A 27,756-nucleotide genomic window follows, 5' to 3' on the forward strand; every position below is an offset into this window, starting at 1 on the left:
TTAACCCCAGGATTCAGTAACAGATTTACCATGTTAAGGAAGGACCCCAAGTCCTTGTCCAAGTCCTTGGACATATGTGCCAAGCATGGGCATGTGGCTCCTGTTTGACTCCTGCTCTGGCCAGGCCCTCGGGTGTTGCTTCCCTTTATCCCCATCATAAAAACCAGAGGCCCTATTCCCCCAAGTTTAGCAAAGCTTCCCAGGGCAAGAGTTGTCTCTGTTGTAGCCCATTTATTACTTGCAGTTCAAGCTCTCCGACCTGAGTGTCCATATTTGATGGCAGCAGTGCATTGACAAAGATTTTTATGTTCTGTCTAGCATTTTCAGTTATTTTAAGTGGCTTCTGTGCCACAGGATAACTAAGTAGTTCAGGAGAGGAGATCTAATCAGAGCTAAAGGACTGATCCTCCAGAGTGGAAAGGGTAGAGGTCAAGGTTAGGAACCGATGTTGGGAAATTCCTGCTGGAGTCCGAGCTGGAGTGGGGTACAGCAAGAACTAGCAAAGGGGCTAGGGTGAGCTGGGGGTGCAGGGGGTACAGAGCAGGCCTCTCATGCTTGGCTGGGCCGCCGGATGGCTGGTGGTAGGCTAGAGAGGAGCAGCTCGGGGAGATGATGCAAGAGGAGCACAAGATGGTTTTGAGTTAGGAGAAATGTCGAGGAGGAAGGAGGGTGGCGGATTGCAGCTCCAAACTAGATGTCCATCTGGAGTCCTGGGCGCACGGTGGTGCTAGTCTGTGCTAGGCTAGAGCTCTTCCAGGAGGGATAAGAAGAGAAGGGCAAGCTCGAGGCTGCTGGCTCCATTCCAGAGGGTGAGCCCGAAGTCTCACTGGACAGGACACCTTATTGGGAGGAAGCATCAGCCAGAGAAGGGTCAGCCAGAGACGAGCCAAGCTCAAGCTGCCTTAAGCTTTGGCATAAATCAGCCTCCATGGCAACTGCTTGGGTGGTGTTCTGAGGCCTGGCCAGAGAAAGTGGTGGATGGTTCTTGTTTGTCCAAACATGGTTGTGCTGCCCCTTCTTGGAGCTGTTTGAGAGGAGGATGAAGGTATAGGACTTATGGGGGGGGGGGGGGGGGGCGGGGGGCAAGGAAATAAAAAGGGAACCTCCATGCATTTCTAGGGCTGACATGTTAACAAAATTATGAGTAATTGTACAAAATCTTTTGTTAGTGGACACTCTGGGTCTTTTGGTGGAAAATGAAAATGTTAGAGCTGGGTAAAAAGGAAAGAAGTCATTTGGTAAGAAGGATTGGAGGAAAATCTGAGTTGTTCAATGGAGGTGAGCCTGTGGCTATGAAACTCTCACTGTGTGATGAAATTACCTGTGGTTCAATAAAGAATGATAATCTTAATTAAACACAAAATCACCATGTTGGTAGATATTACCCCAGAGTGTGAGAGTTGCTTTTGTAAAGTTTTTTCCAGTTTGTTACCTGTTTGTTTATGATGAAAATTTTAGGATGGGGGAGATAGGAAAAGGTGTTGGGGGAAGGGTGGAATGTAAAGAATGTGGTATATAATCTGGAAACCCAGTATTCCCTTAAAATCAGGCACTGCGTTGTCTCCCTTGACATATTGTGAGTCACTGGAGATTAATCTACTGTTGTAGACCGTATGACAGGATTCTAGAGGATGAATCGGTAGGAAGAAAGTAGAAGACCAGCTATCTCTGCCCTACTGAGGATTCTGATCCAGTGTGTATGCAGACAGTGGATGAACAGTTATAGTATAAAAACGTGGACAAGTATAAATGACCAGAGGGTGAGATAAGGGAAATTCATGAGCATGGTGGGAAGGTAGCATCTGGCAATCTGAAGAGCTGGGTGGAGTTTGGGGATTAGGATGGGTTTCTGCCACAGATAAGCCCCAGGTGAAGTTTTACAAAAAGCTATGCACAGTGTGAGCAGAGTTCCAGGGGCTCAGCGTGTGTGTAGGCAGGAAGGTGTCCAGTGTGTGTGCTTCCACTTCCAGAGGTGCATGCCATGTGCTGGCCTGGGCCCGAAGGACCCTTGGAAGAAATGCCTCGTGAAGAGATGTTGAGCAGTTTCGATGAGTGAGGCCCTACTCGCCAGCATGTTCTGTTTGATGGCTTGGACTCCATGTAAAGAGGAGGGAAACCTCTTTGGGTGGGGACATATTCCATACGGCTGGCCTAAAATACAAACCTCTGTTTTGTTCTTTGCCATACAGCTTGTTTATGTTTCTGTTTTATGTGAGCACCATAGCCATGCATCTTGCTTTGACAGGCTCTGCTTTAAGTCTTTTTGTATTCAACAGGACCTGTTTTTGCATGGACCACCCTGAATGTTATGTGCAGGATCTCTCAAAGACACATATTTCTTTAATATATAAATATTTTGAATGTTCTTCCCTCCCCTAAGGCAACAGAGAAAATTAGTGTCTACTATCCACATTGAAACTGGCTTTCTAAATGCTTTTGTCTGGAATAATAGTATACATTCACTAGCTGAATAGGAAACCTTTCTGGGGGAGTCATTTTTAATATTAAAGAAGATTCTTAAAAATCTGGACTTAGTGAATATAAGTTCAGTGAGTGCATATGCTGCTATATATACATATGTATATATATTCTAGAAAATAGATTTTCTTCCTATTCAATATGGGCATATCTTCTTTGTTCCAAAGATCTAAAAATAAGAACATAAAAACACCACTTAAGAATATTTTATATTGATGTATGAAACCTTGTGAAAGACTAATGTCTTTAATTACATAGATTTTAGAGATTCGAATTTTCAATAGTGTATCTATGAATTTCGTGAAATCAAAGCTTCTACATTTTTTTTTTTTTTTAAATAAAGAGTTAGAATGAGAACATGGAGAGGGAGAAGCAGACTCCTCACTGAGCGGAGAGTGGGGTGGGATCATGACTTGAGCGGAAGGCAGACTTAACCCACTGAGCCACCCAGGTGCCCCCTAGATCTACTTTTAAAGGGTATTTTCTGTGGGCAGAACTTTGAGTTTTGACTGCTGTCATCTGGAGGGTGGTATTGGCAAATTCTGTAGGATGAAGAATCAGCTACTTTGTTGTTGTATTCTATTGAGAAAGAAGAATCCATACAACTTGCTTTGGCCTTTTAGGTAATTCTTTTTTCCCCTAGCTTGATAAAAGGCCTCAGTGTTGACCATCAGTTATTTTTGTAATGAAAACAACCTAAAACTGATTTCAGTGTTGGCTACTTTAGAAGTGTCTTATGTTTTTACCCCTGCACACGTGTTGGATTTTAGTGTAATTTTAAACAACTTCCTTTTTCTTTTTTAAGATTTTATTTATTCATGAGAGACATGCACAGAGAGGCAGAGACCTACGCAGAGGGGAGAGGCAGGCTCCCTTTGGGGAGCCCAATATGAGACTTGAGCCCAAGACCCTGGTATCATGCCCTGAGCCAAAGGCAGATGCTCTACCACTGAGCCACCCAGGCATCCCTAAAAAACTTCTTTAAAGTACTTGAAACTTATAGTCCTATTAGGAAAGGATTACAAAAGAAGTGAGTCAGTCTCCCAACCCTGCATCTTCTTTCTAGAGTCTTTTTCCATCCACCTCAAACAAGCTCTTGAATATCAATGATGATGATCCTTTGGGCCGATTAGAAGTTGATTAAAATTTTAGGGAGATCTTTTGTTAATTAAGTATGTTCACATAAATACCAGAGAATTTTGCACAATTTTAAGGCGGAATAGAATTGGGTACAACATTTGTGATGAAAATACAGTCAGCCCCAACTTTGTGCTGATTGATTGTTGGCAGTATGGCTTTCCCAGCAAATGCCCTTTTAAGAGAAGTAACATTTGCTCTGTTCCCTTCCATGGATACTCTATCTTTCCATCCCCTGAGTACCTGATCCACTTGGATCATTTTGTGGCCTAAGCACTTCACCACCATTTGCACGTAATTGAAGAGTTTGGAGAGGACTGCATTTATCACTCCTGGACAAAAGGCTCAGTTTCCTCCATAAATTGGATTTGAAGAGTTAGGCAGCAGCTTTCGCTGAAGAGCTGCTTACGCTCTACTGAGTTAAGACTCAAAGTTCTGTTTCATTACTTCATGTGAAGAAAATGCTTGGCAATGGCTAGCATTATATTAAAATAGGATGTGAACACCTTTTGGTGGTAAGTACTTTCTTTTTCTGCTGGGTGGGCATAGATGGAGATGTGCTCCCAGGTTAGCGAAGATGCCCTGCTTGCTCCTGGGAGCCGAGTGCTCCCAGATTGGGTACCACTTGGAGGGGAGCCAAGAAGACCATTCTGCTATGTGGTGTTTGATGCTAGGGGAAGATTCACTTCTTTTCCCCTGACATAAATTAGACCAAAGAGAGGAATTTGGTTTATTGCTTAGTGCTGAAGTTAAAAACCATTTCTTTCCCGTGTGGTCTCTTAATTAGATTCATTAGCTTTCAAAATGTTGATTGGAATTGCTGTAGTTCAGCTCTTGAAAGGTTTTAAATTTAAAAGGAACACCTCATTTAGTATACTACCGTGCTCTGAGTACTCCACGGTAATTTTTTTCTTCATGTTTTTGAATTCAAATAATGGATTATTAATTATAAAGGTTTTTAGACTAATAAAACCAAGTATCTAGGTTTTTTTTTTTTTAATGATTTTATTTGAGAGAGTGTGAGGAGGGGGTGTGGGAGAGGAACTGGGGGAGAGAATCTCCAGCAGACTCCCACTGAACATGGAGCCCAACTTGGGGCTTGATCTCAGGACCCTGAAATTATGACCTGAGCTGAGATCAGGAGTCATTTACTCAACTGATGGAGCCACCTAGTTGCCCCCATATCTATTTTAATTCCTGTTTGTCTTACTACTTTCTTGATAAACATTTTATAGGATGCTTTCAGAAGTTTGTTTGGATGCAAAAACAAATTTTCAGCTTCTATAGTCAATGTTTTATATATGACAGAGTCCTAATACCTCAGTAATAGGAAGCAAATGCTTTAATTGAAACCGATGATTAGAGTGACATATGGGACAGTTTCTACTTGTGTCAACTCAAAGCTTTCTTTTAAAAAGTCTCTTCCAGCTTTCCTTCCCCGAGTAAGGTGGATGGTTAGGCCTGAGCTAGTGAGAATAGCAGATGTTTATGCCAGTATTAATTCTTGAGAAATCTTTTGGGGCTAACAGAGCAGTTCTTTAAAAAAAAAAAAAACAACCAAACTTTTGTTTTGTAATTACAAAGGTATGACATGATTACCTGGCAGTAGCAATTTTGAAACAACAAAAAAATAGAGATGTGTCTTGTTCTTATAACTTTAGAAACAAATTCTTAATTATCATGGGCAGATCAGGAAAATAAACTTAACCATCTTCTGATTCTTGTAACTTAAATTTTGTTTTGTTTTGTTTTTTTGTTTTTGTCTAGGAAAAGTGACTATGATTCTGTTAGCAAATTCTCAAAAGTCAGGTGGGATTTGTATATGTTCCTGTATGCTCTGTTGTCTTTGGGGATAATTTTAAAAGCTCAAAGTCCTTAGTCACACATACGGAAACAGGGGGTATTTAGAAAAGTTTAATTTTAACCAGGTACTTGAACTGTAAACAAACAGAATGACATCACTTAAGGAACACAGCACTTTAGTCAATAGAGGCTTTGTCATTGTTTTCCTAGACCAGAGCACTGAAATGGAACATTAATTGTTAATTAGGTTAAGGAATCCAGCTGTTCACTGAACCCAAGTATCCTGCCTGCCCGTACTCTACATAGTGTGGAGAACCGGGCTCCTTGTGTCCTGGGCACCTGCCTTCTTCAAGGGGACAGCCTTTCTTTTGCACACCTGGATGAGTATGCCTGCCATCTGCCCATGGTGTCCCACTCCAGGTGTGTGGCTTATTCCTGGTATGCAGTCTTCCACACACCCAGCTGACAAGGTGCGGCCCACTTTGGTTCCCACACATGATTTCCTCAACTGTTCTTTCAGAAGGTCACAGGGGGCCTGACATGACCAAGCCAGGTCACTTATGCTGGTGTGGGTTGTCACTACCCACAGTCCTGCAGGGTAGAGCATCCTGGGAGGATGCATGGCCAACAGCAGCAGTTTGAACTAATGAGGGGTGATGGCAGGGAAAAGTAAGTGCGGAATTCTGTTGGAACCAAAAGCAGCAGAGAGACCCTCTCTGGAGGAAGTTAGGAGGTCAGATTGTTATACCTGCTCCCCCAGCCTTACAAAGGATTGGAGGTAGTTACAAAAGAGTGTAGAGAGTGTAAAATGGAAGTAAGTTAAAAACCAAAAAGTCAAAGGGTGAACGAGGGCAAGATATAAACTGGATCCAGGGAGGAGGCCAGTTCACCAAGTGAAGCTGCTTAGTCCCAAAGGTGAGCCACCAGTGTGGCCCTTTGCTTTCCAGCAATCATCGTGAAGAGCGACCCACATTGTGTACTTAGTCCATGATTTGTATGCCAAGAATGAACCAATTCGCGGGAAGACTCCTAGGTTTCTCACCCTGAGACCAGAATCGCACCTTTCCACCGGGCCTTACAAAGGGAACGTCACATAATGGCCAAAGCCCTCAACACCTTTGGTATCACAGAGGCCGTTTCCGTGGATCATTTTCTCCAGATAGGCAGATGGGCACACCCTACCCCAACCCAAGACATAACCATTTTAATGGGGGAAATGTGTCAGTTACACATCTATTTCTAGCTTGGGCGAAGCGCAGATTATATACCTAGAGGAAACACAGTTCTCTGTGTTTGGAACATTTTGTGAGTTTTGAGCTCTTTATGCTATATTTGGGTGGAAGAAGATTCCATAGTGGATGCCAGGAGAAGGATGGTTGGAGGAGTGACACAATGTCTGCCTAGCTGACAGTGTGAACAGCCTTAGGATAGGTGGCTCGTGCAAGGAAATGTTGTGTTATGGCCACAGAAGTATTAGGCTGTTCCATCATAAGATGGAATAATGTCCGGAAAAGAAATACTTGATATGTTTTTTAAAATTATAACAAAACTTCAGAAACATTTTTAGGTATTAATTTGTTAAAATTGTGACGTGCTGAGTCATTATGATTTGTTGAACTACAGCTGATCTTCCTTATTTGCAGGTTCTGGTATTTGCAAATTCTTGTACCCCCTCAACTTTATTTGTAACCAACCCCAAATCACTACTTGCGTTGCTCTGAGATCATTCACAGACATGGCGCAGAGCCATGGTGAGAATTTTGAGTTACCCACTGTATGTGTTTGCAGTGAAGGCTGAATGAGGGGCACTGTCCTCTGGTTTCAGCTATCGTTGTAAACAGCTGTCCTCCTCATGGTCTCTGTAGTATCACCTTTTGCATGTTTTTGTGCTTTTTATTGGTGATTTCACAGTTTCACATGGCCCCCAGGTGTGAGCTGGAGTGCTCTCTGGTGTTCTCAGGTACAAGAACTCTGGGAAGTGCCTTACAGAGAGAAATACGTGTGTCACATGAGCTTCATTCAGGCATGAGTTACAGGGCTGTTAGCTGTGAGGTCCATGTTAATTAACTGACGATAGATGTGAAATAAAGTGTCTTTAAATAGAAACACATTGAATGAAATTATGGGTTGGATTAATAGGTTGATGAAAATGCTGTGACCAGATACTCGTAGGAACCTAACCCTGTTTTTCTCCTAGGAGCAGTATTTGCTAAATAAACAGCAATTTTACAGAACAGATTATAGTGAATAATGAGCATCAGCTGTGATTCAGTTTATAAGAATGCCCAAGTTAAGCTATAATTGTTTTTTTTTTGTGTGTGTGTTACACTATTTCATGTAACACTAAGCAGAGAAATAATAGGAATTTTTGGGTAAGTTATACACAAGTGACACAGATCAGGTGATGTGTGGGTGAATTTTCATGATACAACTCTGCCTTTGGAAATAGACAAGCATAATTGTTCCCTGTTAATCTTTCAGGGACTTTTGGGGAAAATGATAGTTTTGTTGTTGTGGTCCTTCTTTTACTTGATATGGTAAGACTTAAACATTTATAATACAAAGCCCCTTTTACCAGGGTCAGTCTCTGACCCCTTTATTTAAGGAAGAATTCTTCATTTTTGCTCAAGGGTTGTAGCATTCAGAATAACTTCCAGTTGAGTCCATCTTACTTTTTCCTTATGGTGACAGTGATATTTTAGTAGAAAAGATCTTACAATTCCCTCCCACATTCTCCATCCAAATTCTGGTCCTCTGATGACACATAAATTCTTTGGCTATGGAAATGATTGATGCTACATAGGGCTGCGTCTTGGGGAGGCAGAATAGTAACCAGACAAATGTCTGTGAAAGAAAGATCACAGGGGCCTTGTGTTTATACCTGTCTTTGAACATTATAGAATAAAAAAGACCAAAGGAAAACCTGAAGCAATACTGTTTCTTAGTGACAGTTGCCAGTGGTGGTTTTTAAAAAAGGAAATTCCACTGGGAAATGAACACTCTGGTTAACCACCTCTGTCCTTTCAATTTACATATGTGATGTGTGACAGCTCCTTTCCCTGTCTTTTGGAAGTCTTCAAAATTAAGCGAGGTTGAGGCTGTTGACTTTTTTGGAAACCTAATTTTTATTGTTTATGATATTTCAAGCTCTCGAGCTTCAGGTAGAGAGATGCATTTGAGAAAAGTGTGGGACTTGTGTATATTAAATAATACACTAGCGTAAATTTATTTATGAGATTGATCAATGGTTCCCAAACACGCCCAATTGGGGCTGTTCATTGACTTAATTGGAAAAACTTCTGTACTTTGAAAAGGAGGCTTAAAACAAAAACTGAAATATTGTTCTTTAACTTGCCCCCTCCAATCACATCAAAGCTCTTATGCTAAAATCTGAATCTGTGTATGTTTTGAATGCTTTGGATTCTAAAGAAATGTTTTGCAATGGCAGTCTTTTGGGTTTGTACATGATTTATTTCTTACATAATCTGTTGAAACTTGAGATTTTAAGGTATGGCATATTTGCAAAAGAGACTATAAAATGTGTAAGTATAGTTTAACAAATAAGAACACAAACATCCAAGTTAAAAACCATAATATTCCCAGTACAAGCCCCTTCCTCATTGCTCACCCTCCCTCCCCACAGAAGTAATCACGGCCTGAATTTTGTGTTAATCATTCCCTTGTTTCTCTTTATACTTTGGCACACATGTGTGTAACTCTAAACAATAGCGTGTTTGGTCCGTAACTTGTTCAGTGCCTGTCTTTCCACTTAACTGAGAGGAGAGAATTGTGTGGCCTTTGGTCTGTTCCTAGTGTCAAGCGCAGTGCTTGGCACATAACAGGGAATTAATGCATGTTTATGGATTAAATGAATTAAAAACTGTTCTTATAAAACTAAGTTTCTAATTTATGATTAAGATGCATATATGTGTATTTGAGTAATCCTAAAAGAAAGTAGATAATATGAAAATGTATTTTTGGAAAGTGAATTTGGATGACATTTAAAACTGGGAGACCATCCCCATATCCCCTTTACAAAATGAGAAAAGTGAGCCTCAAACAGATAAATGTTCTGACCAAGGTCATTTAGCTAATGGTGGTCAAAATGGGGCCAGGACCTCTCTTTCCTGCTTGTCCAAGATTTTGTCAACGAGGACACAGGACACTCTCAAGGTTTTAATCAAGAGATCTCGGAGATGGTTTTCTTCAGTTTAATGGAAAGTCCCTCCTGGGGAGTAGTGGGATAAACTACAGGAGGTAGTTTATTCACACATTACATTTTGTGCTCTGATAAGCTCCCTCATCAACCAAGAAAAGATACTAGATTGTGTGATAGCCTGATAGTTAATTGTGTATATTTTTAAATGTATGTATAATAGAGTTTAGAGTGACAATATGGTCAGATGCATTTTTCAAAAATAGTTTCTGAAACATCATTTTGGTCTATCCCAACTTCTTGATCATTTGGTGTAGAATCACAAGGCTAAAAGGGCATGTGGTTACCATTCAGTAACTTTAGACTTGCAGTGTGGTCCTTATCTGGTTGATAACCACATGGTCTTTAGTAGACTTAATATAAGATTTTATTACCTGAATTTTTATTTATCCAAAGATGGTATTTTCCAAAGGGTTGGGTCTGGGTTTTGGTAGTTGAAGGTTTACCCTACCCCGCCCCAGCGCGCGCGCGCACACACACACACACACACACACACACACTCACACAGAGCGATGATTTTGCTATTACTCTGACATGAACCCAAAGACAAGCCAGTGGTACCCCACAAATGGGCAAGAGAGCTGTCATGCAAGCCTTACCCCTTGGGTATGACTGAATGCTCTTAACTTCTGCTGTCACTGGCTGCCCTCAGAAAAATAGTCATCTCTGTACTTTATACTTTGCAACACACTTAAAACTTGTATCTTTCATACCAAGCCTTCCAGGGGCCTGAAATTGTGTGTCAGTCAGTGTTAAAGGAAGCATCTGGTGTTGGTCTTTAAAGAAAATTTGTGGGAACCCTGGGTGGCGCAGCGGTTTGGCGCCTGCCTTTGGCCCAGGGCTCTATCCTGGAGACCCGGGATCGAATCCCACGTCGGGCTCCCGGTGCATGGAGCCTGCTTCTCCCTCTGCCTATGTCTCTGCCTCTCTCTTTCTCTCTCTGTGTGACTACCATAAATAAATTTAAAAAATTAAAAAATAAATAAAATTTGCTTTTACCCCCCCGCCCCGCTCCCTGCCATAGGCAAGTCCATATCTCCGGGAGCCTTGGTGGTAATTTATACTTCAGAGGAAAAGACAACTGCCCCTGATTCTCCGAGTATTAGTTTTAGAACACTTCCAAATTGTTTGACACCAACATTTTTTCGACTTGATTTTGGCAAGCAGAGACCCAAAATTTCAGAGTAGCTTTTATCAAAATAAAACCAGCTCCTCAGTTCCAAGTAGGTAGAATTCCAAAGGTTGGCACTGACGTGGTTACGTGCAGAGTGTGATGGATTAATAGCTGCATGTTGATTTAGGCTGCAACAAAAGTGATTTTCAAGCCAAGTTCAGGGAAAAATGTGAAGCTTCTAAACTTTGATAGGGTGCTTGGGGAGATGAAAATAATTTGAAGCATGAAAGAATATTGTGACGTGTTTATTGGCAGTAGCCTTGGCCTTGCTGCCCTGCTGCTGCTGTAGATGGTGATGACGATGACGATGAAGGGTGATGAGAGCACAGTAGCTGTTGTCTGGGTGCTGCTGCAGAGTACTTCTTGCATCTGTCTCAGGAAATGACTGTAGCCACCCTCTGAGTCAGATATTCTGCTCTGGCTTGGCAGCGTTGTGGCTTATCAGTGATATCAGGATTTTGATGCTAGGCAAAAACTGGGTTCGAATCCTGTTGCTGCCACTTTTCAGCTGGGACCTGAGGGTTGCCATGCATAAAATGAGGCTGATAGGATCCCTCTCCCATGTGGTTATGAGGATTAAATGAGCCTGCCTATCTATCTATCTGTCTGTCTGTCTGTCTATCTATCTATTTATTTTTTGAGATGATGTATTTTTTTTTAAAGATTTTATTTATTTATTCATGAGAGAGACAGAGGGGTAGAGGGAGAAGCAGGCTCCATGCAGGAAGCCCGATGTGGGACTTGATCCCGGGACTCCAGGATCACACCCTGGGCCAAAGGCAGGCACCAAACCGCTGGGCCACCCGGGGATCCCTGAGCCGATGTATTGATAATGACCTGTGGCTGCTGCTGCTGGGGCCCAAGGTCACACCACAAGGACGTGTCAAGCTTACTTCTAAACCTCCGTGTTGTTCTTCCCCTTTTCCACATGAGTATCAGGAGCATCCTGGTCTGTTCACAGCACATTATTGTGTAAACTGGGCCATGTGGTGTTTTGGTTTGGGCTAACAGGTACAGTACTGGGTGGAGGCAGAATTCCTGGGTTTGAGTGCAGAGTCCCTCGGCGTGTGTGGGTGAGAGGATGCATGCACACTTTGGAAGTGGGATTTGGAACAAATTGATCTGTGCTTTTGTCTCCTTTTTCGTAACCCAAAACGGGGCTTATCAGATGGTTCTGAACATCTTTGGCAATAACGGCCTCTGTTGTCCACATGATCATCCAGTTTTTTATGTTCTGAGACCACCTCAGCCTCCCTCTGGTTCTGGGAAACTCTCAGCCTCTGGGCAAAGTGCTGATAGGAGGGTGGCATTGGTAATGTGTGAGCATCCCTGAAAAGCACTGGGCCCTCCTCCCCATCCCCAAACAGCCGTCTTGTAATGAAACACTAAATGTGTGCATCCTTGGTGTTTGTGTTGTCTTAGCATTTTGGGTTTGGAGTGAGAGATGAGCGTTCACACCTTAGTTCTACTCTTGTAACTAGGATTCTGAACAAACTACTTACCTATGGTGAGTCTCTGTTTACAACAAGTAGGTCTTTTGAGTTGGCAGCAGTGCCTGCAAAGTGACCTAGATTGCACCCTTGAAGGTAGGCAATTTTTGGCACATAGTAGGTGCTCAGTAAAAAGGAGACATTGGCTCTCTGATACGGACACGAAGCTATCATAGGAATTTTGTCTCTTGCGTTTGTATTGAATGTATTAATAAGAAAAGTATTTTTCTGCCTGTGTTGCTCTAAATGCAGAATGAGGTTTAAGCCAGAGAAGCCTAATGCACAATAGTTTAGCCCTGGTCAGCTGTTTACACATTCAGCTTCAGCCTCAGCATAAATAGCCTTACCGTGAATTCATAAGAAATTGCTGAGAATTCAGGATCTTAGTCACTGCTGGGATTAATTTCTTTTCAACAGACTGTCTAGAGACTATCCATAATGCTATAAATGAAAACATATGTTCATATAACCGATGGTAGTGGGGAGATGGGAAAAGTAACCAGGCAATTTTCAGGAACCACTTCATGGGGAAGCGTTGCTGGCTTGGCTGCAGCTGGGGCAAAAAAAAAAAAGCTGGATTCAGTACAAAGTTTCTTTTTTGGCATTCTCTCTCTCCCTCATTCTCTCTCTCTTTCCTTCCTTCCCTCTCCCTCTTTTTTAAAATCAAAGGTTTTGCTTTGAGAAGCAAAGGAAGAAAATTTTATTTCTAGGAGAAATTTTTAAAATGATGAATTTCTAACACCAGAGAATTTAGCTTCATTTGAGAAATGAGATTTTGAGTTGTATTGGGGGAAATTAGTGCAAAGAGCTCTTTTTAGGCTCCTTTTGGCCACCCTGAGGAAGCTCCATTAATAGGCTCTATTAAAACGTAGGAAGATGTTGGTTTTGCAGTTTTTCTTGTACATGCAAAATGGTTGCTTGTGTAATCACAAAATACACTGATTTGCTGATAATGTAAAATATTATGAAACTATACTCTTTTTAATTGAATTTGCTTTCATGGATTGGTTTTTGAAAAATATTAGTAATGAGAGAGAAGTCTGTATTTTGTTTATTGTGTGTTTTATAGTCCTATGCAGCAGATTTCTTTCAGGGTTCTATCTTCAGCTGTTTTGATGGGGAAAAAAAATGCTTCAGAAAATCTGATTCCTTGCTCATGACCATTCATGACCTTTGTAGATTTCTTATACCCTTTGTCAGGCAGGCAGAGATCCCGTGGAAATGGTCTCTTATAACTTCAAGGAAAGGCTGGGTAGGTAGTACAGACATTTAGTGGGAACTGTGTCATTGTTTATCGACTACTCTCCCTCCCCATCCCCCAAATCCAGAGCAATCTACTTGAATCTGAGAAGCATCACTAAAAGTTAAAGCAACAACCTTTATGGTGGGCAATTTGGCAACTGGTCAAAAATCTTAAAAATGTGCTAGCTTTGACCCAGCCGTTTCATTTCTAGTGAGTGCTCTTACAGAGCTAAAATAAAAGTCCATTGAACGATTGCATGAAAGTGATGATGATAAAACCATAAATTCACTTACATGATAATTTATGTGTACACAGAATTCGATGTAAGTATTAAGATCTTGCTAACTATTTTTGTTGCAGTTTAGATACATATGTTATACTGTATTTTAATAAATCAATATTTGGAATCTGAGGGAGGTTTCTTGGTATTTTGTTATTAATTCTGAGTTTGACCAAGGGAGCTCTGCAAATTGTATGCGTGGTAGAGACAGAACAGAACAGAAAGTGGTGGTTGCCAGGAATTAGAGGGAAGGGGAATGGGGAATTGGTGTTTAATGGGTGCACAGGTGCTAGTTTGCAAGATGGAAAAAAGTTCTGGAGATGGATGGTGATAATGGTTGCATAACAATGAGAATGAGCTTAATCCCCCAAACTGTACCCTTAAAAATGGTACATTGTTTGTAATTCTACCACACATTTTTCAAAAAAGGAAATATGACCGGGGAACCTGGGTGGTTCAGTGTTTGAGCGTCTGTTTTTGCCTCTGGCTATGATCCTGGGGTCCTGGGATCAAGTCCCCTATCAGGCTCCCCGCAGGGAGCCTGCTTCTCCCTCTGCTTGTGTCTCTGCCTCTCTCTGGGTCTCTCATGAATAAATAAATAAAATAAAAAGGAAATAGAATAAAAAAGAATGATTAAAAAAATGTATAGGTTGGCATCTCTCATCAGGTTCTGGAACGTTTTGCTTTCTGATGGAAACTTTTGTTTTTAACTGTAAACATTTTTATTTTTTTAAATTATGTTACAGCATGAGAGAGTGAATGCTTGTGAGCTGGGAGGAGAAGGGAGGAGAGAGAGAGAGAGAGGTCTCTGCTAAGCACAGAGAAGAGGTGGGGCTCAATCTCAAAACCCATGAGATCATGACCTGAGCTGAGTCCAACACTTAACCCACTGAGCCACCCGGTGTCCTGTTGTAAATGTTTTTCGTGTGTATCACTTGAAATACGGATATTTTTTTTAACACCATCACTATCCCATTGTCAACTGAAAATACATATAAAAAATTCTTCAACATCACTTTTGATTAGAAAAGACAGTATATGTTCTTAACTTCCTCAAGTTTTTTTAGAGATAGAATCATCTGTGTATTTAGACAGCCCCCAGCCTTGACTGTGTCGGTAATCTGATAGGATAGAAATGTGTTCTGGAAGCTTTTGGATATGGTAGGATTTTCCGAAGGGGGAGAGTGTGATGGGATTTGTTCGTTTTTCTTCTTCTTCTTCTTTTTTCTTTCTTCTTCTTTATTCATGAGAGACACACACAGAGAGAGAGGCAGAGACATAGGCAGAGAGAGAAGCAGGCTCCATGCAGGAAGCCTGATGTGGGACTCGATCCCTGGTCTCTAGGATCAGGCCCTGAGCCGAAGGCAGGCACTCAACTGCTGAGCCACCCAGGCGTCCCTGTTCATTTTTCTTCTTGACACAGTCTAATCAATGTCAAATTAAAAACACATATTTTCCTTCTCATTTTGGATTTTCATTACCTTATTCTCTCCTTCTGCCTTCTTGTTCTTTATGTATCTGTTCAAATCCTTCTTGAAGAAGAACTCCAAGGGCACGTGAGTGGCTCAGTTGGTTGAACATCGGATTATTGATTTTGGCTCAGGTCATGATTTCAAGGTTGTGATACTGAGCCCCATAGTGGGTTGTGTGCCCAGCATGGAGCCTGTTTAAAACTCTCTCTCTCTCATTCTGCCCCCCCCCCCCCAAACACACACAAAATTGAAAGAAAAAAGCAACTTCAATTGATCTGTGGCTTGGAAGATATCCAGGCTAAAATGTGCGCTGTATAAGAATCTGACATTTTACTCGGTATTTACCTGATTAGTAGGACTTGATAAGCTCAGGCTATGAATGCCTCTGTCTCGATATGCTTTTTCCTCTGAAAACTCTAATAATAGTTGTGAAGATCACCAACCCGTATGGTTTTGTGTGAAGGATGGGTCAATACATCTAGATAGTGCATAAGACTGCTGAGCATCGTCATTCAACCTGAGAAGGTAAAGCTTCCAGGAGTACAGGTTTAAGTAGAAAAATCAGAGTGTTTGCAAAGACGGTAAGCAAAGAAGAAAGCCAGAGTCCGTCACCAAACCGTCTGCCGACACCTCCTTTCTTGCCCTCATGATGAAGTGACAAATTCCATAGAAGCAGCCCAGGAATATTGCCACCTGGTAGGATTATTCATGTATATTTATGTGATTTTATTTGGTAATTAATTCAAGAATTTAAAATGTTCATTTCTGGTTTCTTTCTTTTTTTTTTTTTTTTTTTTTTGGATCAGTACACATCTGCTGGTCTATAATTAGTCTTAGAATTTGGTTGGTGAGGGGCTTCCATGTAGCCTCTCTCGGTACCCACCTGCCCCCCCAGTGTTGGGCTGCCCTAGATGTGGCCAGAGAGACTGGAGCTTTGTGTCATCGAGGCCTGTTGGCTTCTGGCAGTTCAGACAGCCCTCTTCAGCAAGTTTCACAGTGTTTGATTATAAAAATGGCAGCATTTAAAATTCCAATAACAAGATGGTTTCTTGGAAACTTGATCTCTTACGCACTTCAGAGGGGAAAGAGTTGTTGGTGTGAGTCATGTGGAGCTTGGCTTAAGCTTCAGGCCAAAGATTTTGGTTGGATGGAGAGGGGGGAGGAGTCTGGGAAATAGTCCGGGGGGCCATAGAAATGGGGTGTTTAATAATACCTCGAAGAGGGGTGTGTATGTTGGGAATTGCTGTGCGACCTGGGGCCAGTTGCCTTTGAACTTCAGTTTGAATGTTCATAAAACAGGGGAATTGGAATAATCCTTCAGGCTCTTTCCTACTTTTAGCCCTCTGGGCTACACTAGTAAACTCCTGTGTGTCCTAATGAAAAGTCGGTTCCAAGGAAAAGTTTAGAATGACCAGTCTTTATATTGGGGAAATGCAATTAAAAAAACAAAAAAACAGCACTCAGCTTCTTTAACACAATTTTTACTTCATGATTCTCTTACATTCTGAGTGCCTGCCTGCTGTAGGGAGGGAGCACTCTACTTTTAATTGTTGGTCTCTTCGGCCTCTGAGGATTTTTGTGCTTCTAAGTTTAGTTGACTGAATAGATTATTTGTGACTTTGGACATTGGCTGACCCCAGTGGTTCTGGACCCCACAGGAAGGTATAATACATTCTTACTTTTGTGTCTTTGGTCACTCATTGCTCATCTGGTGTCTGAAATGTATAAAGCTGGTCTTCTTTTTTAAGATACTGTTAATCACGTTGGAAGTCCCCTAGTACTGGTTGATCGGTGAAACATTGCTTCATTTGAAATGTTTCTTTGCTCTCTTTCAGCTTCTTCCATTAAAAAACACAAGACTCAGGCATTATAGCCACCTGCATCTTTATGGGTTCAGCCACTGCAAGTATTTCCTGCATCCCAGATAAACCATGCAAACATTGGAAAGGTCAAAGTTATGGTACCTAGAGGTCTGGGCCTCAGCCCAGCTCAATTCTGGACCCGTGAAAGCAAAACAATGCCAGTAAACCTCAAACTCACCTACAAGTGCTTGTCTTACTAACACTGTCTGGATGCCTTCCTTCTCCACCTGCCTTTTTAGAATTATTCTCAGAATCCCCCTGCTTTAGCTGGAGTTGGTTTTTCATGTTCTCCCAAGGCAGGGGGTTCTAACACGGAACTATGTTCCTGTTTCAATCCCCCTGTTCTGCCAAGAAGCTGACCAGTGTTTGGAAGTGACTTCTCATCTGCCGCTTGCCAGATTTATCCGGCCAAGAGGAGTGTTAAATGAGGCCACAGACAGGATGCAAAGGGCCAGGCACCATCCCAGAGCCCTGCCGGCTGGAGAGAGTCAAGGCCCGCAATATTAATCAGTTCTACACAGGCTACAGGAGAAGGCTCTGGAGAGATCTGCATGATTGATTGGAGGCTTATGTCTGCATTTAATTCCTGCACTGTTGCGGGGAGGCGGGGGGGGGGGGGGCGTGCATTTTAGGAGGGCTTCTTGGAATTAGGGATGGACAGATGTTGGCAGTTGCTGGGGAGGATGGGATTCTGAGATCCCCACCCTAAGGTATTGTGTTGCTAAGGGGACATGTGCGGTCTCATACCTTTGTTTTCTAGGGGAAGCCCCAGGGGAGAGAGGATGCATTGCTCAGGGTCCCAGGGGGAGGTGCTAGCCGTCCCCTCGGGTGGCTGCAGTGATGGGGAGTTGCTATGAACTGGTCCATCCTGGGGTAGGGTGCAGTGATGGAATTCCTGCCTTTCAGAAAGAAACCCTAGTGCCTGTCTCTACCTGCCATGGATGCAACCTTTAGTTCCACGCCCTCTTCTTCACCACCTCCCTTCTTTGACCCGGTGGCATTCCTTCCTTGCAGAGTTAAATCAGCGTCCATAAATCTGCATGACTGTGTACTTCCGGCCTGGGGAGCTTTTTTTGTTTTGAATGGGCTGAGGACCATGGAAAATTGTATGTGGCAAGGGAGTTTAGCTTGTAATGAAGATGCTGTCTTACCAATATATAACATGCTTGTGGTGGGGGGAGTGGAAGAAGGAAAAAGCAGCACGCGGTTTGAATTGGTCTGGGTGGATGATTTCAGCAGCCCTCTTTTGTGCTGGTTGTGCTTCCTATAGGTTAGTACCGCATTATTCTTACTTGCCAGCTGTTCGTCTTCCTCCCGGCTCCAGACGTGTAATGCAAGATGCACTTGGCTTATTTTAGGGCCACTTAGGCAGCCGGAGGGCAGCTGATGATTGTGACTTCCCTCTTGTGTTGGGTGAGGTGATCAAGTGTTTTTTCCATTTAAGATCATGGAAAACGAGGCTTGTTGAGAGGACTAGCAAAAAGCTCCAGTTAAAATGAAGAGATTGAATTTGAGTTTTAATGGGAATTGGTCAATCCAGGCATAGCGTTCATGGAATCTGTGCGTTTTGTATTCACTGGGGGTAACCTGGTGGCATGGCCAGGATTGAAGTAATGTGCTAAAATGGCAATGTGATAGCTGTTCGTGTTAGTTGCATGTGAATTTTAATTAGAATATTTTTTCAAGTAAAATTGGGACAGAGGAGAATACAGCCAATAATCTGTAAGACCCAAGTGAAGTTACCATAATCATATGATTACTGTTCATTAGGTTGAGGAGGAGGTAGGTAGTGGGTATTTTTTTGGAGCAGCAGGTATTATCATGGTATAGTATAGGTTGTGACATTCCTAACAAGAGGTGTTCCAGGTGTCGCAGACAGTGTAACCATGTGACTTCCCTAATACAGAGCCTTCAACATTCTTCAACATTATTCTTGTTTACAGTGTTCACATCTAGAGAGAATTTCTGTCTATCTCTCAGGAAGATAAATATAAGGGTAGTTATTACTGAAATTGATCTTCAGGAGTAGAATTGGAAACAACTTAAATATCCATAAACGAGTTGGATATATAGAGAATGGTGTATTTAAACCAGCAGTGTGCCAGAATTTAAGGAGTAAACTGTGGTTATGTAAATCAACATAGATCTCAAGAACATAATTTTTGAATGATGAGAATGGTTTAATTCATTTTTAAAAATCATACCTACAAAGAGCTCTCTATATTTCTGTAGGGGTGTGTGCATGTGTGTATATAAAACATATTGGAAAAACACACAAATAGGAAGATAGAATGGGAATAGTTTTACTTATGAGGTTTTATTTCTACTTATTAAAAAACAAACAAACCCTGAACCAAATGTGACAAAGTGTTGTCATTTCTGAGTGGTGGATATACTCTTTTACCTTTCTTTGTACTTGACTCTGTTTTAAAAGCTATTCTCAGTTTTCAAAAAATCTATGCCCATTCAAAAGTCATAAAATATTGAGCAATATAGAGAAAAAAATCTTATGATCTCCTATAAAAGTACATAACCTTATGCGTTTTTGACTAGTGATTGCTCTTTGAAGGGATTTCTTCTAAGGAATGGCTCAGTCTATGTGCAAAAATCAAGCTGCCTGGACTAGGCGGCCGCATGGGATTGAGTGAATCATGGCACATCCATCATCTAAAACATCCTGAAGCATTATGTGATATTTATCTTCTTAGAATTGATCTCATGTTTATGAATCTGAACCTTTTATACTGTGACATTCCTCTAGTGGTTGTCCTTTACCCATCATTTCTTTTTAGGTCTTTTCCCTAACTTCACTGGTTATCTCTACCTAGTTTGGAAATAAAGTGACTTTTGTTCTAAGCATTGGCATATCCTTGATTCTAACTTAGTCATTGATTCACTAGTGACCTTGGGGAAAATACTTGAGTAAGGTACCATTCATGGAGCCCTAAGCCCTGGAATGGGGAGGGCCAGTGGAGTATAAGGCAGGCATTAGCCCAATTCCCACAGAGGCCTTGGTCTGCCTGCCTCTGTTCTGGTTTCCTAATCAATGAAATGAAACTATAAATACCTGCCTCATTTCCCACAGGTGACTTAGGGAGCATCCATCTTTCCCTCAAGTTTTCGCTCCAGTAAAAGTAGTCCATCTCTGGTTCCCCGAACACATTACTCAGTGTGCTAAGGTAGCACCTTTGTATATACTGTGTTCTCCTTCTGGAATGCTTTTTTCATGCTCTCCCCTCTTCCCTACCCCCACTTGGAAAGCTGTTCCCCCTCAAAACCTTGCTGGGACATCATCTCATTTGGGAAGTCGTGCCATCTCTTGATCTAAGATGTGATTTGTTATTGAACCTCACCTTAAGGGACAGGTGACCCTTGACCAGCGTTCGAGGAACTGTGGATTAACTCATTTGTGTTACATTTGTTTTTGTTTTTTAGATAAAGATGGTATGTATTGTATATGTATCTTCCTTATGATTTTCTTAACATTTTCTTCAGCTGAATTGAAGACACTTGGCAAAGTATGCAGGGGGCTAAGCATAGGAAAAGTGGTATCATTGAACGTATCTGAATGTGTGGTGTTTTGAATCCCTGGGTGCGTCCAGGTGGTGTTGGACAATAGAATTCAGTCTTTCCATATTAGTGGTGTTGGTTACAACATGGCACACACATTCCTCCTGGTGAATATATATTCCTATTGAGCTGTTCAGGTACCTAAAGTTAGGGGGTTTTAATCGTGCTTCTCTGGGCTACACCCAGCTCCTACTGCTGCATTGTAAAGGTGATTATTTCCACTGTATTTTCAACAACAAATGTGTACTGGGCTTCTGCTTGAGGCCCTGGATCCTGTGGGGGGTGGGAATGCCATCTCAGAAGTCAGTCTTATGGCAGAGGTAGATGATGTCAGTAAGTCTCTGTGTGAAGCTGAACATCAAATGGTGCACTAGTTGATTTTCTCTGTGACGGCTTATAAAGTTCTCTGCCCTGCCAGAATAATCCCTTGATTCCCAGGAGTGATGTCGATCATTCTGTGTGACAGGAAAAATAAACTAAAAACAGCTAAATGACTTTTAAGTGCTTTTTTCCATTTTTCCTAGCATGACTGGCTAATGGGGGAAAAATTGGTGTCAAAGGCATGAAATTAATAGATGCCATTTGTGCCAACTCATTCCTTTATAGATAAGGAGCGAGAGACCTAGTGAGAATGAGTTACCAGGAGGTTGCTGCTTAAAATCGTTTTCCAGCTCACGTTAACAGTGGTTTTCACATTATTTGATTTTCTGTTTAATCTATCTGAAAGGCAGTGAAAGAGAGAGGGAGGGGGGCGAAGCATCAATTTTGGTGTCAAAGATCTGGGCTCCAGTCCCAGTCCAACCACTTACTAGCTGTGTGGTTTTGGGCAAGTTTGTTCTCTGGGCCGCATTGTCCTTCTCTGCAAAATGGGAATAAAAATACCAACTTTGTCCTTTGAAGGAAATGTAGATAAGGCACCAGGGTCCAGCACACTGTCCACATCAAATTAATCACAGTTCCTATTCATGAAGCTCGGTCATTAACAGAGCTTACTCATTTGCTTGGTTGGTGGCAAAGGGAGGGTTTTAGGTTTGTCATGAGTCACTGTTTGGAACCGCTACCTTTGGAAAATTTTCTGTAAGTCCCAGATTTCAAACCAGTTTCCAGAACTTCCAGATATTACATGTAGATTAATGAATAAAAACCACCCCAAGATGCTCTTTGAGTATTAATAAAACCCATCATTGAAAACTATAAAAGGATGGAGTTAAAGGCATGGAGAAGAGGGCTAATATTTTATGTAGGCATTCAACAAATTAACATCATGGGAAGAAAAAATGTTTTTGTGTAAACGAATTTTAGCCACAGACCAATTTTGCAGCAAGAGCCACTATTTTTTCTTAACGAACCCCACACATTCTGACCTGATCGTTTGGTTTTGTGGCATCACAGGCCCAGCCGGCTGCAGTTGTCCTTGGGATTTGTCTTTCTGGGTCACAGTCACTGATTTGAGAAAAACTTGGCATCTCTATCTCCATCTGGTTATTGGTGTGGACATGGGAAGCGTGGGGTTTGGAAATGCAAGCCATGTTTCCTTTGATGGTGACGTAAATGCTTTCAGAGCCTAGGCTCGTGGCCCCCAAACTTTTTGGGTCACATCTGTACTTGGCTTTCCCCCTGAGCCCTCTGCTTTGGCCAGCCCCTTCTGCATGCCAGGACATTTGGATGTGCATCATCCTAAAGGGCCTTGTGGATGGCTGCTGAGGCAATGTGTGGGTCCCCTACTCAAATCCAGTTTTCCTCTGCAGGGGAGGATTCCAGTTCAGTAGACTCACAGCCCAGAGGGACAGGCTGCTCTGTTCACAAGCCCTCAGATGAGGCTGCAGAAATATGACAGGAATCCAAGCAATGTCTGTGCCTTCACACAGAAGACTGCAGGACTTTCTGCTTCACTGTGGCCTGGGATGGAAACTGCTATCTAGTGATTTCTGATGTCAGGTTTCTAGTCATGTTGGGTTGATAAGCAGTAGTACATTTCACATCCTATTTCTGAGTAATACCAGGAGATTATATCAGCTCATAGTCCTACCAGCCAGGAATGGTCTTTTTTTTTTTTATTTTTTGACCTAACAGTTTTTAATTAGAGCAAAATATATATACCGTAAAATGTACTATGTTAACCATTTTTAAGCATATAGCTCAGCAGTGTTAATTATATTCATATTGTGGGCAACCAGTTGCCAGAACTTTTTCATCTTATAAAACAAATTATATTTCATTTGCATTTTTAAATGATTGAAAAGTAAGAAGGGTAGTATTTCATGACATGTGAAAATGACATGAAATTTACATCTCAGTGCCATCAATAAAGTTTTATTAGAACACACCCGAGCCCATTGTTGACATGTTCATGGCAGCTTCTCATGCTGCAGCAATAGAGCTGAGTGGTTACAATGAGACCATGTGGATTGTGGACCATAATATAGGTACTGTCTGGCTCTTTACAAGAAATGTTTGCCAACCCCAAAGCAAGTCTAGTTGACACAGGTTCTGCTTACCCCTCCTCAGAATTGATTTAAGGGACCCTGTGTATAGCATTATTGTGGATCCATAGTATCTAATAAATTTTGCTAGTTTATTGGCTTTGTTGTAATATTAAAATTATGGTAACATACGCTGTCCTTACTTTGTCTGAATCAACCCCATAGAAGTGAATGTTCTTCACTTGGAATTATTTTTCTTTTTAAATTAATTAATCTGTTGGAGAGAGAGGGGGGTGGGGAAGGGGCAGAGGGAGAGAGAGAGTAAATCTCCAGCTGACTCCCTGCTGAACGAGGAGCCCTGACATGGGGCTCAATCCCGGGACCCTGAGATCATGACCTTAGCCTAAATCAAGAGTCTGATGCTCAACTGATTGAACCACCCAAGCGCCCTCTCACTTGCAGTTCTTAATGATGATCTTTGCAGGTGAATGTATTGAGCTACTTTTTGTTTTTACTCTTTAATTAACTGGTGAACAGGGACATAGTTACATGGGTAACCCAGATGTAAACAATAAAGTCCTAATGGAGTCTTTCAATATAAGAGGAAAATAAGCTTGAATTTAAAAGCCACCAGCACTTACAAAGTTCGGATGTTGCCCTGGGTACCCCCTCAAGAAGATTCCAGTTGTTCCTGTCTGTCAAGCCGAGCATTGCCTGGGTCCTCTTCACAGCTTCAGCTCCAGCATACATGGAGCAGATACCCATCTCTGCTTTTGGTGGTTGAGGTTCAAAAGGGATTTGTCTCGGAAGTCTAGGAGAGTCAGGACTGGGATTCAAATCAAGAGTCCAAAGGCTCAGATACAGGTGTTCTCCTCCAGAAAGAATTCTACTTTTGTAAAACCATGATGAATGGAGACACATGTGTGTCACTTATATATTCTTGGGGATCACGCTCTTTCCTTCTCTGGAGACTGTTACCATTGTCTTGATTTGGGTGATGTGCATCTTTTCCTCTTGGTTGTCACAGCTCCTTCAGTTACTCTTCTTTCTCTTACCCATTTTTCTCCTGTTTCCAGCTTCTGTGTAATTCAAACAAATCTCATTTCTGTCCTTGCACTTCAAGAGGTGGAGGTTGTTTTAAGCCCTTTTGAGCTTAGATAATTCATGGTCCTTTAGGGGCATTCCTGTCTTCTTCTCTCACAACAGGCTTACACTACCTCTGGTTAGAGACCTGGCTGTGCATGAGGGCTCTTCCTGTATTTGCTTAAACTATTTGTGTGAATACATAGGGAATCCAATTAGATTTTCCTATAAGAATTAAAAACCTACAGGGGCTCCTGGGTGGCTCAGTCAGTTGAGTGTCTGCCATCAGCTCAGGTCATGAACTTAGGGTCCTGGGATCAAGCCCATGGTTGGGCTCCCTGCTTGGAGGAGAGTTTGCTTCTCCCACTCCCTCTGTTGCTACCTCTGCTTGTGCTTTTTTTTCTCTGTCAAATAAATCTAAAAAAAAAAAAAAACAAAAAAAAAACAAAAACCAACTACCCTACAGAAACATGACCCTTATATACCCATTCCTTTTATTCAGCAATTAATGTTTGCCTGAATTCCATCTATCCATTTTCCATCATACCTATTTGTTGAACCTTTTATTTATTTTTAAAAAGGTTTTACATATTTATTTTAGGGGGAGGACAGCAGGGGGAGGGGCAGAGAGAAAGAATCTCATGCCAACTCCACACTGAGTGCACAGCCTGATATGGGGCTCGATTCCACAACCATGAGATCATGACCTGAGCTGAAACCGAGTTGGATATTCAACCAACTGAACCACCCAGGCTCCCCTGTTGAACCATTGACATCTTTCACTCTTCTTTTATTTATTTTTTCACTCTTCTTTTAAAATAAACTTTTAATTGAGGCATATAACATACATGCAAAAAACCTCACAAAAGACGAGTGTACAGCTGACAAGTTTTCACAAAGCTTTAGTTAGCTCTTCAATACTCTAGAGTGCATCTCCAAAAAGTAAGAATATTTCTGCAACTAACATACCATGAAATCCAATTTTAATGTTAAATTCTTGGGACAATTCTTGGGACAAGTTCCTCCCTCAGAGGCAGGAATCTTGTCCTTCTCATGGGCCAATGTGATGTGTCCAGTGACTGCTTGATTCTTTGCCTTGTTGCTGTTTGTTAAGGGAATAGTCAGGAGAAAATTTAGCTAACAGTTTTTTTTTTCACCTTGGTTATTTGGAACATAGTGACTAGGTGGAGGGTTTGTTAAGAATCTGGTTTTAGGTAAGAATAAAAACCAGTGGTTATTTAAGACTTTTAACCACCAAGTCCAGCCATACTGCATCCAGTGGAGAAGCTTTGAGAACAGGTGATTTTAATCCTTACTCGTAGGTAAACTTAGAGTCAGTGTTCAATAGTAGATTTCACATTTGACCAGTAGGAAGACGTGTAATAAACCATCATTACCCCTTCCCGATTGGTCAGGGTCTATCACAGTTCTCTGTGGAGACTGAGCTGTTAGTGTATCTTCAATAACACATGGCCAATAAATCTGGCAAAATGTGTTTTGTTCTTTTTTTAATTTTTTAATTTAAAAATTTTTTTTAAATTGGAGTTCAGTTTGCCAGCATTATAGCATAACATCCAGTGCTCTTATTTTCAAAAGCTCTTGAGGGCTGTCCTAAATTCTTTATGTGGGCAATACTAGGTGGCACATCTGGTTTTAAATGTGTGTGTCCACGGGCTTGGTTGGGTCTTGATTTTTAAACTATTAGTAATTTATAAAGTCTCAGTATGTTTTTCTTGGAAAAATCCATTTTGTTAAATGTTCACTCCTCTCCTAGATGTTGGGCAGTGCGTGGGATCTTGAGAGTTCCTCTGTGATTAACAGCTGTAGAGATGTGAAACTGATGAGTTCACAGATACCAGCTTCATAATGGCCTAACTAAGCCTACTGGGGAATCTTAAAATTCAACCGAGTAAATTTGAAGATGTAATTGGCTTTATTTAATCGATTCATGAATCGGGCAGCATCCCATCGAGCACGTAGAGGGATGCTCCAAGGAGTCATGCAAAACAGGTTTTTGCAGGAAGGAAGATGGGTCAAGGCAGTTACTAGCAAAAGAAAAGGATTGTTCTAGGCAAGATCACCTTCCTTTTGTGGGAAGGGGGGGGAGGGGGGGCGTCTAATTGCCTCGGTTAACTCCTCTTTTTTTAGGGGACAGAGAGGGCCCGCGTGACAGATTATCTCTTTGGTGTTGACCAGAAAATTTCAAATTGACTGGCTTAAAATTCTGTTTCTGGAGAGGTTGAAACTGCAATTAAGACTGGGTTTGCTGCCCTGGGGGCAAGTGTCTCCACCTTGGGCCTATGGGTTTCTTAACAGTAAGGAGAAAATGTGAATATTGTCATGGTTTATATCTGTTATGTAGCCAACTTTCTTATGTGATGAGAGCAGTTTTCTTAGTCTGAGAATTGAGGTGGCTCAGAAGCTGAAACTGAGTGTGCGTGTGTTAATTTTTCTTTTTCTTCCTTTTTTTAAATTTAGTGAATCACTCCTTTGAGACTGTGTGTAGTGATAGTGTGAGGACCCAGCCAAGCGGTGGCCCGAGATTGGAAGGCCAATGTACGAATCCAGAAAGCTACTCTCTTCACATAATTATGATCCATAATTTCCCCCAGGGTTTCACTCTGTTGTCCTTTGAATCCAAAAGCATGAAGTAGGAAAAGGCAGATCACGGTTGTTGGAGCTCGCTCTCTCTGAATATTAGTACATACTTGTGTTGGCATCACAGTTTCACAGGTCAGGATGACAGAAGAGTTGAAACCAGCCTTCTTACAATTACTCAAGGAAGTGGAGGACCTACCTACTTCTTTCGTTCATAAATATTTGAGAGTCAGCTGTGGTTTAGATGCAGGACTGGTTGTTAGGGACACAATGCTTTACAAAATAGGCCTGGACATTCTCCAAACAGTAACACCAGTGACTAAAGTTTTGCAAATACAGGTAGAGAGCAAGGAGGGAAGCATTTGGTGGCATTTGCCAGAGGCTCCCTTAGTGTTGACAAGCCAATCTCCTGGACACTTGCCTCACTGCTGAGTCTAGCTTGTCTTACACCAATGAAATATATTATTTTAAAAGTACCACAGATACCACTCTTTGCACGCCCGCGAAAAGCCCAACAGTTACAGAGAATAGTTGAAGCTAAAAGAGAAGAGGAAATTTTCACTTGGGGGACCAAGTGAAATACAGTCTTCGTTTTTCTTCTCACTTCCTGTCTTGACCTTTGTGTTTGGGAGCCTAAGCGATCTTTGTTTAAGTGCTCAGGGGCCCCATATTAAAGTGTGAAGAGGGGGGAAGAAGAGCACTTAGTAGGTTGCACTTTTGCCAGCTGTCTAACTGGGAGGAGCTGCTTGGAGCATCTTGTCCAAGAGTTGGGGTTGGGGTTCAGAGTCCCGGGTGCTGGCCTGGATTAAGGGTGTCTCTGTGGGGCAGTGAGAAGCCACAATTGCTACTCTTGCATTTGAGCTCATATCAGCTCACATTTCAGAGATAATTAGTGATAATTACTGAGCACAGACTGGAGCCATGAGA

At 41.8% G+C, this 27,756-nt stretch overlaps 1 protein-coding gene across 8 annotated transcripts in view; it reads left to right on the forward strand.

Moving 5' to 3' along the window:
* FARP1 (FERM, ARH/RhoGEF and pleckstrin domain protein 1) overlaps window positions 1–27,756 on the forward strand; it is a 288,775-nt gene that overhangs the window by 93,712 nt on the left and 167,307 nt on the right. The window contains exon 1 of one of the 8 annotated variants that reach the window (XM_049099414.1): window positions 1,025–1,045. The exons of the other annotated variants lie outside the window; for them this stretch is intronic. Within the exon in view, the coding sequence (XP_048955371.1) occupies window positions 1,040–1,045 (6 nt within the window). The 5' untranslated portion in view covers window positions 1,025–1,039. Of the gene's footprint in view, window positions 1–1,024; window positions 1,046–27,756 lie in introns of those variants that run through there. 8 annotated transcript variants of the gene reach the window in all.

The sequence above is a fragment of the Canis lupus genome, chromosome 22 (genome assembly GCF_003254725.2).
Source record: "Canis lupus dingo isolate Sandy chromosome 22, ASM325472v2, whole genome shotgun sequence".
In the NCBI taxonomy this organism is placed as follows: domain Eukaryota; kingdom Metazoa; phylum Chordata; class Mammalia; order Carnivora; family Canidae; genus Canis; species Canis lupus.